The following is a 16,330-nucleotide window of genomic DNA, read 5'->3' as shown; positions in this document are numbered from 1 at the left end:
GGCGGGGGGGACCTGGACGGGCTCGAGTGGACCATGTCCGGTGCTGCCCAGAGGCCTGGGACAGCTGGAACTGCGACCCAGGGGTCAACGTCCCAGGACTGTCTGCAACTCCAGAGTCGTTAATTCCTCTGGCTTAAAGCAGGCAGAGCCACAGAGCCAGACGAGGTGTCTGCGCACGTGGGTGTGTGTGAGTGTGCGTGCGTGGGGGGGTGTGCACGTGCGGCGGGGGGCTGAGAATGCGTGTGCATGACTCTGTGTGCCGGCATGTGTGGTATGTGTACGTGCGTGTGCTGCACGTTCACAGGCGTGTGAGCACAGGCGTGTGTCAGGGGCTGGGGGGCGGCGCGTGCTCTAGTAACTAAAATGCTTGTCCTGGGAAACGTTCGCCATACCTGCTGAGGAGCAGGGCGGGTCCTCGGCAGTCACACGCGCGCCCAAGAAGCACGCCGACTTCCCAAAGCGCCCGGCCTCTTTCCTTCTACACCTCCTGAAGGTGGGGACCCCGGGGCAGTGGATGGACCCTGGGAGGATCATGCACTGTTTGGGCTGGGGTCTGGGGGCCCCTGAGAAGGAGCCTCTACTCCATCATCTCCCAAAACTGCACCCCCAAACCATCCCTCAAGCGGAGACATGGGTCTCCTGTCTTCCAAGGGGCCGGGATTTCACAGAGGAGACGTCACAGCCCCCTTGCTAAGTGCAGCACATCGACAGTCTAGCCTCAACCCCTCCTGCTGCAACCTCGGAGACCCAGCAGTGGTCTTGGTGCCTGCGTCTGGCTCAGCAGCTCTGGGGACAAGAGGTGTGTCTGGGCCGGCACCTCCCGTCACCAGGGGCCCACGGCACAGGGAGCATGTGGGACAGGACATGAAACTCTCTCCAGTGGCCAAGGGCCCCTCCCAGTAGGGCCGAGCACCCACGGCCACCGAGATCCGACAGGGGAGGGTCCCTGCTGCTGCCGGCCTGAACCTGACTCTCCCAGGGCCAGAGAGCAGGGGCTGGGCTGGGCAGGATGTGGACGTGCTTGGCCCAGGGGCCCGCAGCTGGGGCCTCCCCTCTCCCACGGCAGGAGGGCGAAAGGGGGTTCAGACCTCACGCAGAGGAGCGGCCGCTTGCCGGGGCCCCTTCACGCCAGCCGCACCGAGTACCACACTGGGAGGGGCTTTTCTCACCACTGAGGGTCTGAGGTGGAGAAACACTGCCTTCGAGAACAAGAGAGGGGGCACGGAGCAGACACGCCAGGCAGAGGGGGCCAGTGGGGCCACGTGGAAGTTTCCACGCCCAGCCCCTCCCGGGAGGCTGGAAGAGAGGGGTATCCTCGTGCTGCGGCCCTGAGCACAGACCACGGTTTCCGACTCCGAGCCTGGATCCTCCTGCACTGGGCCCAGCCCACCCTCCAGCTGCCTGGCCAGCAGCCCCAGCAGAGAGGTGCACGCGGGTGGGACCCTGGGTGTCCTGGCGAGGCGGGGGCCATGTGCAGAGGCTACTGCAGGCACTGCTCCCCAGAGATCTGAGAGCATCAGAACTCTGACAACCAGGAGCACGTGATGTTGCTTTCAAAGTCCTTCCCAGAGAGCAAGCGGATTCCCTCACTGAGCAGGACACAAGCATCCTGAGGAGACGGCGAGGCTCTCCCTGAACCTCGTGTTTCGGGGGAAGTCGCTATGTGGTGGGCTTAGCGGGCCCAGCCCTGGTGCACAGGTCATTGCCTCGGAGGGCGCTAGGGGCCCAGGCTTGCTGTCCTGTCACCCCAAATGCCAGAGGCCCCCACACACTGACAGCTGGGGGCCCAGGACGGGGTCCACTCCGCCTCCTGGGGCTGGAATCCCAGCTCAAAGCTGCTGCCCACAGTCCCAGGTGCCCGGGACAGGAATGACGGGGGCCACTGCTTCCCAGGATACAGGGTAGGGATGGGCATCTCTGACCCCCAGCCAGCATGAGGTCACAGCCAAGGGGCCGGTCAGTGGAAGAGAGCAGGCGGGGGATGGTCAGCTCCACGGGGGCAGGAGAGGCACCTGCAAGACAAAGCTGCCCTCGCCTCTGGACGGCGGGCGTCGCCGTGCTGAAGATTTCCCCGCTGGCTGCGGCACTGTCCAGCCCGGGGCCCCGTCAGGGGCTGATGGGAGACAGGCGAGGCAGGGTCCCCAGGGGAGGACAGCGTGCACATCTGCTCACCACGACCAGCCCAGCCCAGGACCCCAGAGCACAAGCCCAGCGTGGGGCAGTGCCCCAGCCGCCCAGCACCTCTCCCCGCAGGCAGGTCCATATAGCAGTGCTGGCCACAGCCTGGTGACCAGCACCCGGCCAGGGAAGAGGGGAGAGGACACGGGGGCACACCCGCCATCTTCCACGTCCGGAAGGGAGCCCCCAAGAGCCCCCTTCCAGGAGCCTGTTGAGCGGGCCCCTCCCCACAAGAGCCAGGTTCGGGAGGTCTGAGGGCTGCTCTGCTCTGGGGTGGTCCCAAGCCCCGCCACCCTGCCCCCTGCAGGCCAGGGTACTGGACTTGGGGCCGGATCCCATCACAGGACACTCAGAACCCACGGGAAGGAGAGCGACACTGACCAGAAGCTCTGGGTGGGCACCCAAGACAGATGGGGCAGGGCAGGAAGGGGGAGCGGAGACAAGCCGCGCCCAAGGGGCCAGCCACCGCCCACCCAGGCTTCAAGGCCACTGATGCTCACAAGACAGGCCTGCCCCTCGCTGCCACCCTCACCCGGCCGCACTCCCAGCCCACGCCTCGACCCAGCCGCCAGGGCCCGTCCTCAGCCTTGACCCCGGCCTCTGTCACGCCCAGGCCAACAGTCTGCAGAGTCTGCAGAGTGGGCACGGCCAGCCGGGCTGCCCCTCGCTGGAGAAGAATTCCTGCCGACCTTCAGTGCGAGACCAAGGGCCGCGCCTGCCCCGCACCCCACACGGGCACCCGCGCTGCGCTACTCTAAGCAAAGGGCCCCCGAGGGTCCACCTCAAGCCCGGGAGGCCAGGAGTCAGGGGCAGGCCGGCGGGCGGCCTCACTTCCGCGGCCCGGCCCAGCCCACATCGCCGAAGGGGCCCTCGCCCGTGGCAGAGCGCGGCGGGGGCCCGCACGGGGTGCAGAGGTCCGAGTCCGTGTCCGACTCGCCCTCCGCAATGTAGGGCCTGACTTTGGCGCACGGCGCGGCGGCGGCGGCGTAGCAGCTGTTGAGGGCGTCCAGGTTCTCCTTGGACTGGGAGATGCTAAAGCCGCTGAAGGAGCGTTCCAGCTCCTCGTGGTCTACGGACGGGATGGAGATGGACGTGTCGCTGTCCCGCAGGGCGCCCTCGTGGGGCCTGCAGGCCGGGCCGTCCTCCGACCTCAGGAGCTCCGTGCTGGCCCGGTGGCCCCCGCTGTAGGCGGACAGGGACCGCTCGTGGGCAGGTGGCGGCGGGATGCGCACCAGCGAGCCGTGGTCCCCCACGGGTGAGGTGCCGTGGCCCTGGCGCGGGTGGCACTGCTGCTGCCACGAGGTGGAGGGCGGGCACTGGGCGGGGGGCGCGGCCGGGGGTGCCGAGAAGTTCTTCTGGCCCATGGAGCTGGTGGAGCGGATGAGCTTGATGATGCAGCCGTTCCTGCCCCCGTGGTCCCGGCTGTCCTCGGGGCTGTGGTACGGCGGCGCCGGCTCTGGCTCCTTGGCCCCGAAGTAGGCCTCGGTCTCCGTCGGGGGGACGCCCATGCGCTGCGTGTAGATGCTCACCAGGAAGTCCAGCTTCTTCTCCATGGACAGGACCTGTGGGAGGGGCCGCTAGGCCGTGCCGGGCTGCTCCCCGGGGGGAAAAAAATAGGTAAGAAATTTAGAGTGTTGGTTATGTTTTAGGAATTTAGGGACTTCATTTCTTAATTTTTGGCACAATCTGACTTGTTCATTTAGTCTAACTATGCTTCACCTAGTAAAATCGACTGGGCTGCTCCCCGGGGGGGCCCCGCTGCTCCCTGTGGGGGGCGGGGAACTGGGCTGCTCCCCAGAAGCGGGGGCAGCCCAAGATGTTTCCCACAGAGGTGCAGAGTCAATGGAGGGCAGACCCCCCACAGCAGCTCAGCCTCTGACCCCACCCATCAGTGTGTGTGGCCTCAGCACTTCAAACACGGACCCTCCTGCTTGTCTGGGCCGCCCTGTGTCCGCTGTGGGTTCACCCCTTAGAGCGAACTCTACAGAGGGAAAGAACTGGCCATTCCTTTCCTCAGCTCCCGTCAGGGAAGTGCCCCAGGCCCAGGGGGGTGCTCCTGGGGGCCCAGGGTCCAAACACAGCAGCCCTCCTTCCCCCCAAAGCTTGAGCTCTCCCCCGCAGTGTCCGTGCCGACACCCCAGGACCCCCAGACTCTCCCACCTGTTTCTCCACCTTCCCCAGCCGTCCCATCATGCTGGGGTCCTCGGGCAGCTCTGCCTCAGCCGGGCCCTTGCCTCGGTCTTTGTCTGCTATGGCTGGGCCACGCCCCACGATTTGGTCCACTCTGCCGGGAAGAGACCCCGTCCCCAGCGTGAGTTCAGGCGGGAGCGGCGGAGCCCGTGGCCCTCTCCTCCTGGGCCAGGCCGCAGCCGCCAGATCCAGGCTCCGGGCTGAGTCCAGAGCCGACCGGGGGGCAGCAAGGAACCAGGACAGATGGACCCCGGGCGCCTGGCCCTCGTCCTGGCCTCCGCTGCCCTCGGGGCCTGTCCCCCGACCATTCCATTCCAGTGGGGCTGGCACATTAGCAAGGGGTAAAGAGAAGGGAGTTGGGGCCAAGCACCCCTCAGCTCCCCCGCCCCCACCCCCGAGCTCTGCTCCTGGATAACGTGCCACCGAGGCCCCTGCCCACCCGGGGTCTGGAGGGGACGGAGTTAAATGTCTGCAGCGGGAACCACAGAAGCAGGTGGGGGGGCCGTGAGGACTTCGCGCCATGCGCCGGACTGGGGAGAGGACACAGACCAACACAGGAAACCACCAACGCACAACCAGAGGAGGGGACAGACAGAGCCACTGGCAACCAGAGAGGGGGTCCGTGTGTGCTCGTGCGTGCACACGTGTGTGCTTACTGTGCATGCCTGTGCATGCACTGGTGTGAGAGCGCGTGGGCGACGCAGAATGCAGCTGAGGTGCCCTCAAACGAGGCCATCAGTCACGAATGCCAACAAGAGGGGAAGGAGGCCTCCTTCAGGGAGGGGGGCTTCTGCTTGACCCATGCGGCATCCCCTGTCCACTGTGCTGAATGGGAAGGGCCACTGAGGGGCTCGGAAGGGACCTTAGGAGTGGCAGGGTGGGCGCCCGACACCCTGAGCCCCAGAAGTGCAGCCACGTGGACGCTGGGCAAATGCACCACGGCCAGGGTGCAGCTGGGCGGGACAGCCACCCAGGCACAGGCCACACAGCCCTGCCGCTTCTCTGGAGCCTCATGCACGAAGTGCGCTGCCCAAGCTCCCGAGTGGGGAGGGGCGCCAGCTCCAACCCCGCAAGCAGCGTCACGGGAGCTGCCGGCCTGCTCAGCTGCCGTCCTCACCCACAGCGCCGCCCTAACTGCCTGTCGGGGCTCAGGGTGGTCTGTCCTTGCTGTCACAGGAAGCAGGAGGGGATCAGGCTTTGCGTCGGCCGCAGGGCAGCCTCTCATGCTCTGCGGGGCGTCATGCTTGATCATGCGGTGGCAGGGCGGACGTGGGGCCCTCGGGCTCCCAGCAGACGCCAGTGGGGACAGAGCAGAAGGAGGGTTATCTGGTGCTCCAGGCGTCCACACAGTCCAGGCACGGGCGCTCAGCGCCTTCACCCCTGCCACATGACGGGCCGCCCTCCCGGCCGCTCCCCTGGGAGCCTTGGCCCAGGGTCAGCCTGCAGCTGCCCCCGGTGGGTCTTCCGTGGAGCCTGTGCCACCCCCTCCCCTGGGCCTCAGGCTGAGGAGTCGGCCTTAACCCCTGTCCTTCCGGCTCCTTCTCTGTAGGCATCTGGCTGCAGTGGTCCGGGAGGCCTGCGGGGCTCCAAGGGCTGGCAGGGCCTTCCCAGCCCGTGGCTGTGAACGCCCAGCCCCTGTGCCCTGCCTGCAGCAATGCCCAGGAGGGTGGGCTTCTGTCTCAGGGTACAGCTTCCTCGGGGCTGGAGGACACGGGCAGAGCGGGGGACGCGGCAAACACTGTCTGGGCTGCCCGGGGTCAGGCCCGCTCCCCCAGAAATTCCTTTCTCATGGGACAGCCACCAGGCTGGGATGCCCAGCACACACTGACCCTCGGCCTCACGCACAGAAACCTGGGCACACAAGGGTCAGGCGCCCCTAGTCGCTCCAATGACCCAGCTGCCAGCATCCCTGCTGGCCTCCAGGACGCCCCTGGGCCCCTCTGCCAGCTCGGCCGGGCGTGTCCACGCTCAGCCCACATCCTTGCCCTGGGCTCCACTCTCCCAGACCTGCCGGCCCCCCGCTCTGCCCACTGGCTGGGACCGTCTTCTTCAATAACCCTGACGGCGGTGAAAACTGGAAGCACAGCCCCCAAAGCTCTGGGGACTCCCTGGGAGCTGGGCTCCCGCCAGGACCTGCTCAGGCCACACAGCAGCCCAGGTCGACCCACCGGCAGGTGGTGGCAGGGGTCTGAGGCGGTGCTGGGGCAGGGCCCCACATCTAAACGCACCCGATCCTTGGGGGGCTGCCGCCCTCTTCTGCCCAGGGAGCCCCCACCCCCAGCGGACGCCACACAGGGGTCGGTGGAAAGGAGCCCCCCAGACAGCCTCCCCAGGACCCCGCCTAGAGGAGCAGCTCAAGGGCACCCCAACCCAGCCCGCCAGGGCCTGCAGACGACATCGTTTTGTCAGGGACAGAGAAACAGCCCCTCCGTCCCGTCGAGCAGAGCAGGTGCTGCCGTCATGTGGCTGGAGCGAAGGGGGCTGGCCATTCCACAGAGACAAGCGGGAGGCTCGGCATCCTGACCTAGGTGAATACTGGGGTGACTCTCTCGGAGGGGCCGTGGGTCCTTTGGTAGGGTACTTCTTGTGCCGGGGAGTTGAAGGGGGTGGGGGGCCCACAATCATATCTATCCTGGCGAGTAAACAAGAAAAGAGACACCAGGAAAATGCATCGTGAAGCAACATGAAAGGGGAGGCAGCCGGAAACTTGCAGAGACAGAATGAACGACCCGCTGAGAGCAGCCGTGACCTTTCTTACAAACGGGATGCAGGGACACTGCGCTCCCGTGACTTCAGATGTGGTCAAGCGAGCACTGGGTGAGGCCACGAGCTCGCGGCGCCCCATCTGCCCGGGCAAGGGTGCACGTCCAAGGACACGTGGCAGCTGGCAGCAAAGTGCCAAAGGGCCCCGGAGAAGACACCAAGGCCCTGCCAGCAAGCGACAGACATCTGGTTCCTGCGGGGGTCGGTTTGTCTCGTCTGTTTTCCAGACAGAAAGGGAGGGAGAGGGGACAGCCTAGGACAGAAGAGCCTCGTGAACAAAAACCGCTGCCGTGAGTGGAGGCGGGCCAGCCGTCAAGACCCAGGGTGGCCTCTCACGCACACGCATGTGCTAAAACCTGCACACACACGTGGACACATGCACGGTCGCACACATGTACACACCCGCAAGTCTGCACGCACGGGCACACGTGTACATACTCATGTATACACGTGCACGCTCTCGCACATTATTTACATATGCACAACTGCACGCGCGTTCACGCAAACACACAGGTCTACTCAATGCTCAAGGAGGCCGCTGAGCAGATGGCCTCCCGGCCTGAGCCTGGGGGCAGGGAGGGGTTGTGCCCTGGCCTCACCCCACAGGAGCAGCCGGAGGCCCAGAGGGGCCCCTCCCCTGGGATCCTGAGCAGGGCGGGGAGACGCCACCTGCCACGGGGCTGGGATCTGGGCTGACCCCCAGGACTGCCCCAACCACCCAGACCCCCCACGGCCAGGGCCTAGGCTTCAGGGCCAGAGAACCGGCAGCCACCTCATTGGAGGGGCCCCAGGTGGGGTCCATTCCAGGAGAGACCCACGACAGCCACGGGCCTCCTCCCAGGCACAAGACACAAGTGTGTGTGCCCGCTCGTCTGTGTGTGGATGGTGCGTGCCTATGAGCACACACGTACTCGTTGTGCGTGTGTCAGTCCTATAGAACACACATGTGAGCACAAGGCTTAGAGCATGGCTATGTGTGTTCACATGCGTGCTGGCACACGTGGGCATGTGGGAGTGGACATGGGTCTGTGTGTGTGCATGTCCTGGGTCCTTGCTGTGTCTGTATACACGTGTGTACAGCTGACTCCTGGGGTGAGCAAGCCAGTGCTCACATGGGGCCAGAGACAGCAGCGCCAGCGTGTGCCCGGCCGTGGCCCACCAGGCACATGTGCAGCCCCACCGCCTGCTCCGGCCGTGGGAATCCGTCTGTGTGGTGGGGAGGGACGACCAGCCCTCCGTTCTGGAGGAAGAGGTGCCACGTGGCCTAGCTGCTGCCTGATGGGCCCACGGAAACCTGCACCTTCACCTCTCAACAGAACTAACTTCTCTCCCCAACACACACGGGCACACATGGGCAACATAAGTGCGTGGACACACGACACACGTGGCACAGCACACACAGACACATGCGTGCACCCACACGTTTGCCAAAACGTGTTGCGCCCGTGTGCACACATGCACATGCATGCACTTGTACACATACACGTGTGTACACACACATGCACCCGAGGCCTGAACACATGCGAGCACACACGTGCATTCACGCATGTGCATATGCACGCCCATGTGTGCGACACAACACATACACGCTTGCCCATCGCAGCACGGGCAGGAGAGAAGAGAGAGACAACAGAAAGGTTAAAAACAGACCACACAGGGACATGGCAGAAAGCCCACGCGGGGCCGGAGAGGAAGGGCCCAGACGTGGCCGCTAGCAGCGCGGGCCGCTGTGCCCACAGCGCGTCGCTGCCCCACCTCTGGCAGGAGTGTGCAGCTGCGCCGCACCCCTGTCCCTAACCCCCACCCGGCTTTGGCCCAGAGGACCCAGCTCCACGCCCCCGGGGCCAGGCAGGCAGGGGAGGCGCTCTTGCCTGGACTGCAGGTTTTTGATGCGGGACAGCATGTCCAGGTGGCCAGCCGAGTACTGCTCAATCACGTCCATCACATCGTAGGGCCGTAGGCTCTCCTTGAACTTGCGCTTGGACACCAGGAACCGCATGACACTGGAGGGGGTGGTCGGCAGGCTGTGAGCCCTGGGCAGAGACCACCGAAGGCAGCCCCCCAGCGTCCACCTGCCTTGGCCCGCCCAGCATCGCTGAGAATGTCTGCTGGATGACTCGGCCCTGTCATCTGGGCCACCCACCTGTCTCGTACCCCAGCCACACTTGGGCCCCGCTGTGCAGAGGACCCTCGTCCACCCGAAAACCCCTGTGCAGCGGCAGCTCCCAGCCGTCCACTAGTAGCCTTGGGCACCCGGCACCTGGGACGCAGGCAATGGCTGGGACGGCAGGTGCCTCGTGAGCCGCGGGGGCCAGACTGAAGGGGTGTCGGCCGCGAGGCGTCCCTCCCGAGCGCGTGCCCTCACACCAGCCCCCCAAGGCCCCGCGTCCGTGGACGACTCTGCGAGGGAGCCCGCCGGGTCCTCACCACACGGCCCGGATGCTGACTTTGAGGCCCGGGGTCAGATCCTCCGTCACAAACTCGCAGTTGCAGCTCTTGTTGTCGTCCACAATGTCCTCCCCTGGGAGACTTGCTTCTGGGTGGAAGGACACAGCCCGTGAGGGGCTGGGCCACCCCCGGGATGGAGGGGGCCTAGTGTTCCGGCCCCGCAGCGCACGCGTGTCCGAGGGGGCCTCCGCCGGGCACACCCACACTCCAGCCCGCCCCCGTCCTGCTTTTCCAGCCTGCTTCCCTCCACTGTGCTCCTCAGGGAACAGCCACCACAAGGGTGTAAGAGGGCGTCCCTGTGCACAGACAGAAGGACAAAGTGGGATACGTCCACACAGAGTACTCGGGGAACGTCAGCCGTAAAAGCAGTGATGTGCCGGCACCAGCTCCACGGGTGGGCCTGGCAAACACGGAGCTCTGGGAGCAGAGCCCGACGCAGGAGGACGAGCCCGTGTGGCCCCATCGCATGGAGCCCCAGGACAGCAAACCCCGACTCGAGGGCTGCCTGACCTACCTTCCGAGTTCTGCCTGGAAGCGGCGCCCCTGGCGCGGAAGGCCTGCCGCGCGCGGCCGCGCTCCCCGAAGCTCCAGCTCTTGGGCACCTTGCTTGGGCTGTCCTCCAGGCTCTGGTCGGCGCTGGGCGACCGCCGGACGGTCTGGGCCTGAGGGGACCCCTTGCCCTTGGCAGCCACGCCGCGGGGGCTGGAGAAGACACGGTCTTTCAAACTGACCTTCTGACTGCTCCCGCGAGAACCGACAGACGGACAGACAGACAGAAAGACAGCAAGAGAGGTCACTCTGCAAAGAACACTCGCTCCCGCTGGCTCCTGGCGGGTGGACGGGGTGCCCTGGCCGTGGGATGGAGCACGGGCCGGGGCGGGAGGGTCGCTAGGGCGAGTGGGGACAGGTCAGCTCCACCACAGGCTCCCCGGGGCCCGCTCAGCACTCAGCCTGCCCGGGGAGTGGTCAGTGGACTCTGAAATCACCTTCAGCTACCGCCAAAAGGTGCCTGAGACCTCACCGCACTGCCAACCAGGGTTCCCTCTTCAAACGCCCTGAGCGATGGCGGCTCTTCCCTGGGCACCTGCTCGGGGCCCCCGGCCACTCCAGCAGTTACCGTGCCTGCCCTCCACCCCCGTAACCGCCCCAGGTCAGGAGTGTGAGGTCTGCAGCTGGCCCCCGGGCCCCTCGGCCGAACCCCAGGGAGCTGCCTGGCCAAACAGGTCGGGGCGCGGGGAGCGCAGAGAGCAGCACGAGGGCCAGGGTCTGCCCACCTCCCCTCCACCCAGGGCACACAGGCTCCATCCCCCACCAGGACACGGCCGGGAACGGAATGTCCACACTTCCGGAGGGATGCTACGGGTGCCGGCCGAGCCCCGGCCCGAGGCCGCAGACAGCGGGTGACCACGGCCGTACGGCCACAGCCCCGTGAGGGTCTTTGGGCCTCGTTGCCCCCGTCTCTTGGTAACCATGGAGATGGGTCTGACATCCCACATTCTTGGTTCTAACACCCTCCAGGCAGCAGGCAGGAGACAAGGGCGGTCTCTGGTCAGGGTGAGGTCAGGCCCGGGGCCAGGCGGCCACTCATTTCCTCCCGTGGACAGTTTCCACCATCTTCCCAGGAGGGGAGTGAGGCCCCCAGGAACCCACTCACGCCGCCACACTCAGGGGCCACACTCAGAACCTCCCGAGGGGCCTCTGCGCTGCCCTGGGGCCTGGGACCAGCCCACACGGGTGCCTGGCAGGGCCTCTGCTGTCGCTGGGAAGCTACCACCACCAGCTAATCCCTCAGACAGCGCCAGCCCCACCGCAGATGGCCCGGGTCAGCTGCTTCCATCGGCCCGAAGGGGACCCACGGCAGAGACACGTCGTCAGACGGCGCAGAAATGACCCACCATGGACAAGAAGCAGCCCGTGGCCTGGTCCAGCCAGCCCGCACACTGCGGTCCAGGCCGGTGCCCCTGCCCCTGCCCGCCAGCCCCCAGGCAGCCAAGACCACCTGTGCTAGGTCTCAGGCCCGAGGCATGGAGCCCACTCAGAGGGGTGGCTCCTCCAGAGACCCCATGAACACAGGAGCCGGAGTGTCTGCTTGCTCAGGACGCTGGCCCCAAGCCTGTAACTGCTGTGCCCGGCACGAGGCCCAGACAGGGGTGGGGACCAAGGGGCAGCCAGAGCCAGGCTATGGAGGCTGCTATGAAGATAACCCTCTCCTTCCTTTGTTCCCGAAGGAGACCACCAGCTGGTCCAGGGAGACCATGAAACAAGCGCCCCACCAAGCCAGGACTGCTGGGGACCCCCGCTGGACCTGCTGTCCCGTGCACCACAGGGGGCCCCAGAACTTGGGCCCACGCAGCTGACCACGATGACAGAGCCACAGGAAGGAGCCTTCCCTGGCCTTGGCCTGGCCCTGCCGTCCCTGGCTCTCAGACTGCTTAGACCGGGGAGGGGTGCCCTGCTGGAGGAGGCCGCGGGTGGCTGTCTGGACTTCCACGGTCATCACAGCTCAGGGCTCACAGGCACGCAGCCCCCAAGCCACCCCAGGCCTGCCTCAACTCCAGGTGCCCGAACGCCGACGCTCCTGCAGGTGTCGAGAGAGACCCTCCCTCACCTCACAAGCCAAGGACAGAAGCGCGCGCGGGACGGGCTCTGGCAGCCCGCCCCCAGGAAGGAGCACAAGGCCAGCCCGTCTTCCGAGTGAGAGGCACTCACACGGGGCCGGGGCGAAGCGCAGGAGGGTCTGGGGGGGAAAGCGAGGCCCAGCCTCTCCTGCCCTGCCTGCCGCCCTCCCCAGCGCAAAATTCCCAACGAGTGAAGCCAGCCATCAACAGGGACAGGCGAGCGGGGGCCCCGGCTCAGCTCGGCTGCACCCTGGTCTGCACGGCCGGCCAGGGCCCAGCTCAGCGGGGAAGGAGCCAGCATCCAGGGAGAACCGCCTGGCCCACAGCTGGACTGCGGACGCCCAGGGAAGGCGGGGGTGGGGGGGATGAAGTGACGTCCATGAGACGCACACAGCAGGGCCAAGTAAGGCCTGGGCTCCTGGCCCGGCCATGGGCACCTCTGGCCTTTCTGGTTCCCAAGCAGCCTGATCACAGCCCCCGACCCGACCGGCCAGCCTGTGGCCAGAAGCACCCTGGACACCAGCTCTGGGCCAGCAGGACGGCTTCTGCCGGGGCCCCAGATCTCCCCTCCTGGGGCTGCAAAAGCCTCCCCCACGGTGCCTTACGTCGGGAACACACAGGCAGCACGGGCAGGTGGGGGCAGGCGACCCTCCGGGCCCCTCTCGAGGGCGAGAAGGATTCAGAGCATGCACGGATGCAGATGTGCAAGCATGCCGCCGCCCTGCAGCCCCGACCCTGCTGCCCGGCCCCTCCCCACGCCCGCCGCTCGGCACCCCGTCTTCCAGGGCCATCACGGACCACATGCACACGATGACCGGTGAGTGCAGCTGCCAGCACCTGCAGGGCCGCACGGGGCAGGGAGGGGCGGGCAGGAGGGGGCCCCAGAGCAAGCAAGAGGACAGACGCTTCCACACCCCCGAGAGCAGATAGGGGACAGAGAGGAAACGTGCCGGCAGTCAGGGAGCCCACGGGGCAAAGATCGGGCGGCCTTTCACCGACCCGTTTCCAGCCTGCCCTAAACCAGGCCTGCACGTGGGAGGGGGAGCCATGGACCTCTGGCTTTCCGGTGTGTCTGGTGTGCCAGGACCGCGGGGAGCGGGCACACACACGACAGAGCTGCCTCCCGGCGGGTGGGCAGGCAGGCTCCGGGTTGAGGGCAGTGGCCCTCCCGTGCATAGTAGAGGTGCTAGATGGATGAGCCGTGGAGAAAAGGCTCGCGGGAGAGCAGCCAGGCCCCTGAAGGCGCCCTTTCTGGTTTTCAGAGCCCCTGGCCGGCCCCCCTCCTGCTCGGAGCACGGCATCGTTTGGCATATGGGGAGGAGGAAAGGGGTTACAGCTCCACGGCCACCACCACCCAGGCGGTCGGTCGTCTGGAGCCAGAGGGGGCCTAGGGCTCCACCAAGGGGCCGCGAGGCGAGCTGCCAATCAGAATTGGGGCCTGGGGGGCCGGGCGGGCGGCAGCCTCTCCCTGGTGCATCTAGAACCTCTAATAAGCAGAGTGCTTGGAGCGGGAGGGGGACAAGAGCCGTGCAGCAATGGTCGTCCGAGCGACGTGTCTGAGGTACCTAGCGTGTCCTGGGCAGCATCCACACAGGGACTCTGTGCACCGTCTGCCTTTACTGGAAATGAGGAGAGGACAGTTAGTCCCGGGGGCGCTGGCGACCCAACGCGACCAGAGGGAGCCTGGGCCGGGCGCGCGGGCAGGAGGCGCAGGGACACGAGGCACCAACCACCCGGGGTGGCTCTGTGCTCAAGCCGCACCCGCTACAGAGTTCGCGTCTCAGCGAGAAGAACGAGGGAGCCGCGCATAAAGTCCTCCGTCGGCCTGGAAAAAAAGTAGTCCCTATTTTTGGAGAAAAAAAAAAAAAAAATCCCTGTTTTTTCCTTCCAAAAATACCTTTTCCTTCCAGCGTCAGTTTGGGGCCACGTCTTTCAAAAGATGTATTATTTTTTTTGCTATGTTCATGCCAACAACAACAAAAATAATACATGGGCTGAGGCTGTGCTGGTTCTAGAGGGACAGGATTCCGGAAAGCTCACGTTTCAGAGGAAAAACGTGCAAGTTTGGCTTCACAAACCAACCCAGCCAGCGGCCCGATTAGAAGTGGCCTCGGTTCACCCAGAAGGCAGTGGCTGCGCCTCCCGAGAGGGGAGCTAAGGAGAAGGGGGCTCGGGGCTCCTGGACTTCCAAGGGCTGCCAAGGTCGGGCCTTGGGTGAAGTCCACCCCATGCCGAGGGCAGAGAGGGACCTGCGGGCGGCTCTTCAGGAAACGCTGCCCATGGTCACCCTGCCCAAGAACATCCCCAAAGGCCCGAGACTCAGCTCTGCACTAGAACCTGAAAACTTGTAATCAAAAATGAGAAGAACAGCAAGAACTTCAGGAAACCCTTCACTTCCCTGGGGCCTCGCTCTCTGCCCCGACCTTTGCTTCTGAGACAGCGGTTCTCAAACTCTGTGCCTGAGGAACCCAGACGCGGCCAGCGGTCTTGACTCACAAACGTGTTCGGTGTCCCCACGTTCACGTAAACACCGACGGCACCTGCCAGCGTCCAGACAAGGATCTCCCCACTAAACGCCAGCAAGCCAAGGTCAAGCCTCCTCAAGGAGCCCTCGCTCGGCCGCCCTGGCCTCGCCCTGCACGCAGTGCCCTGCGAGCGTGCATGCTTCCCCAGTGGGACCTTCCCCGGTCACTTCGGATTGTAGAACAGAAATAACTAGAGGTCGACCCCGGGTGGAGGGAGCTGGGGTCCAGCCATCCACCGAGCGCACCCACACGGGGGCAGACCTCCCCAGGACTTGGACACCCCGCCAGCAGGAGCCCCTCAAATTTAGGGCAAACGTTCTCTTCCAGAGTGCACCCCCGAGGCAGCCACAGTCCCACCAGGGCCTGCAGGACAGATAAGGATCCTGAAGACCAGGATCCCCATGGCCAGCTCCCCCCAGGGGTCCCCAGGCCTGCACACAGGACCCGCCCCGCCCCACCCCACCTAGAGGCTCCTCCCCGGGGAAAGAGGACCAAGCGGAGCGGGGTCTGTGCCCCCACCTTGACCAAGCCCCCGCCCTGACCAGCTTCGCTGCGCTCGCCTGCCCACAGCCCAGCACCGCCAAACCCACCGTTTCCTAGGCGACCGCCCCACACCTGGCTCCCAAGCACACACGAGACTGGGGAGAGGCTCCCTAACCGCAGTGACTATCTTTAATTTTAACGAAAATTTAAACAGCCTCACATGGCCGGCGGCTCCTGCATGAGACACTGCAGCCTGAGAGTGGGGCAAGAGCTGGGGGAGGTGGGCTGCTGGTGGCCTGGCCCCCCCAGAGCACTACCCCTGTGCTTCGGGGGGCGAGGAGCCCCAACCCCAGCCCGTTGCCTCTGGGTTCCAGGCTGGCGCTGGGGTTTCCTGCCCACAGCAGCCAAGTGGAGCTTCACCCCATCAGAACTGCCGGCAGGCAAGCCCGGGGGGCCCGGGCTCGAGCGGGTGCAAGAGGCTCCCACGGACACTCACCAAGACCAGACTGGACAGACACGCACCCGAACACGGCACACTGCCCCCCGCGACGAAGAGGGGAGCCACAGGACAGGGGCAAAGCGGCCGGGGCACAGGGGCTCCCCCAGGCACGGGAGGGGCGGGGGCAGTCAGAAATGGGGTGGGTCAAAGGGCAGGTCACAGCCACACCCAGAGCAGCACAGCCTGAGACCCCCGTCTGCCCCGCCCCCAGCCCCACGCCTTGGTCTGACGCCCACACAGCCACGGGGCACGCCCCCATCCTGAGCCAGGACCGGGGCTCTCACGGCAGCTGAGGGAGGGTCCCTGCATCCACCCCGTCCACCTGTGCTTCACGGGACAGGGTCCCCTCACCAGGCAGCCCAGGGCCAGGCCCACCCTGCCGTGGGTCCTGTGGCAGGATCATTTCCTGCAGACCTACTATGCACTGGGTGCTACAAAGGGGCTCATGGCTGCTCCAGTCAGGGAACAGAAATGCCACCTGTTTCCTGGCTGACAGGTGTGCATCCAGGAGAGGCAGGCCCTCTGTCCCAGGGCCTCAGCCCGGGGCCCCCAGGGGAAGCCGCTGGGTCACAGGCAGGGACACACGGACACGAAGGGAGGGAGGGAGGAGCAGGAAGCGGGGGGGG

At 65.8% G+C, this 16,330-nt stretch overlaps 1 protein-coding gene across 4 annotated transcripts in view; it reads right to left on the bottom strand.

Moving 5' to 3' along the window:
• Window positions 1-2,917: 2,917 nt before the first annotated feature.
• KCNQ2 (potassium voltage-gated channel subfamily Q member 2) overlaps window positions 2,918-16,330 on the bottom strand; it is a 50,791-nt gene continuing 37,378 nt past the window's right edge. For 2 of the 4 annotated variants that reach the window (XM_007462244.1, XM_007462246.1), the window contains 5 exons: window positions 10,094-10,317; window positions 9,559-9,667; window positions 9,003-9,134; window positions 4,339-4,462; window positions 3,006-3,740 (listed from right to left, as the gene is read on the bottom strand). In XM_007462244.1, coding sequence (XP_007462306.1) covers window positions 3,006-3,740; window positions 4,339-4,462; window positions 9,003-9,134; window positions 9,559-9,667; window positions 10,094-10,317 — 1,324 coding nt within the window. Of the gene's footprint in view, window positions 3,741-4,338; window positions 4,463-9,002; window positions 9,135-9,558; window positions 9,668-10,093; window positions 10,318-13,762; window positions 13,817-16,330 lie in introns of all 4 variants that reach the window. The other 2 variants (XM_007462243.1, XM_007462245.1) reach the window with 2 other exon arrangements.

This window comes from Lipotes vexillifer, unplaced genomic scaffold, assembly GCF_000442215.2.
Source record: "Lipotes vexillifer unplaced genomic scaffold, Lipotes_vexillifer_v1.1 scaffold1798, whole genome shotgun sequence".
NCBI classification, from domain to species: domain Eukaryota; kingdom Metazoa; phylum Chordata; class Mammalia; order Artiodactyla; family Lipotidae; genus Lipotes; species Lipotes vexillifer.
This window is presented reverse-complemented; position numbering and strand designations above follow the sequence as displayed.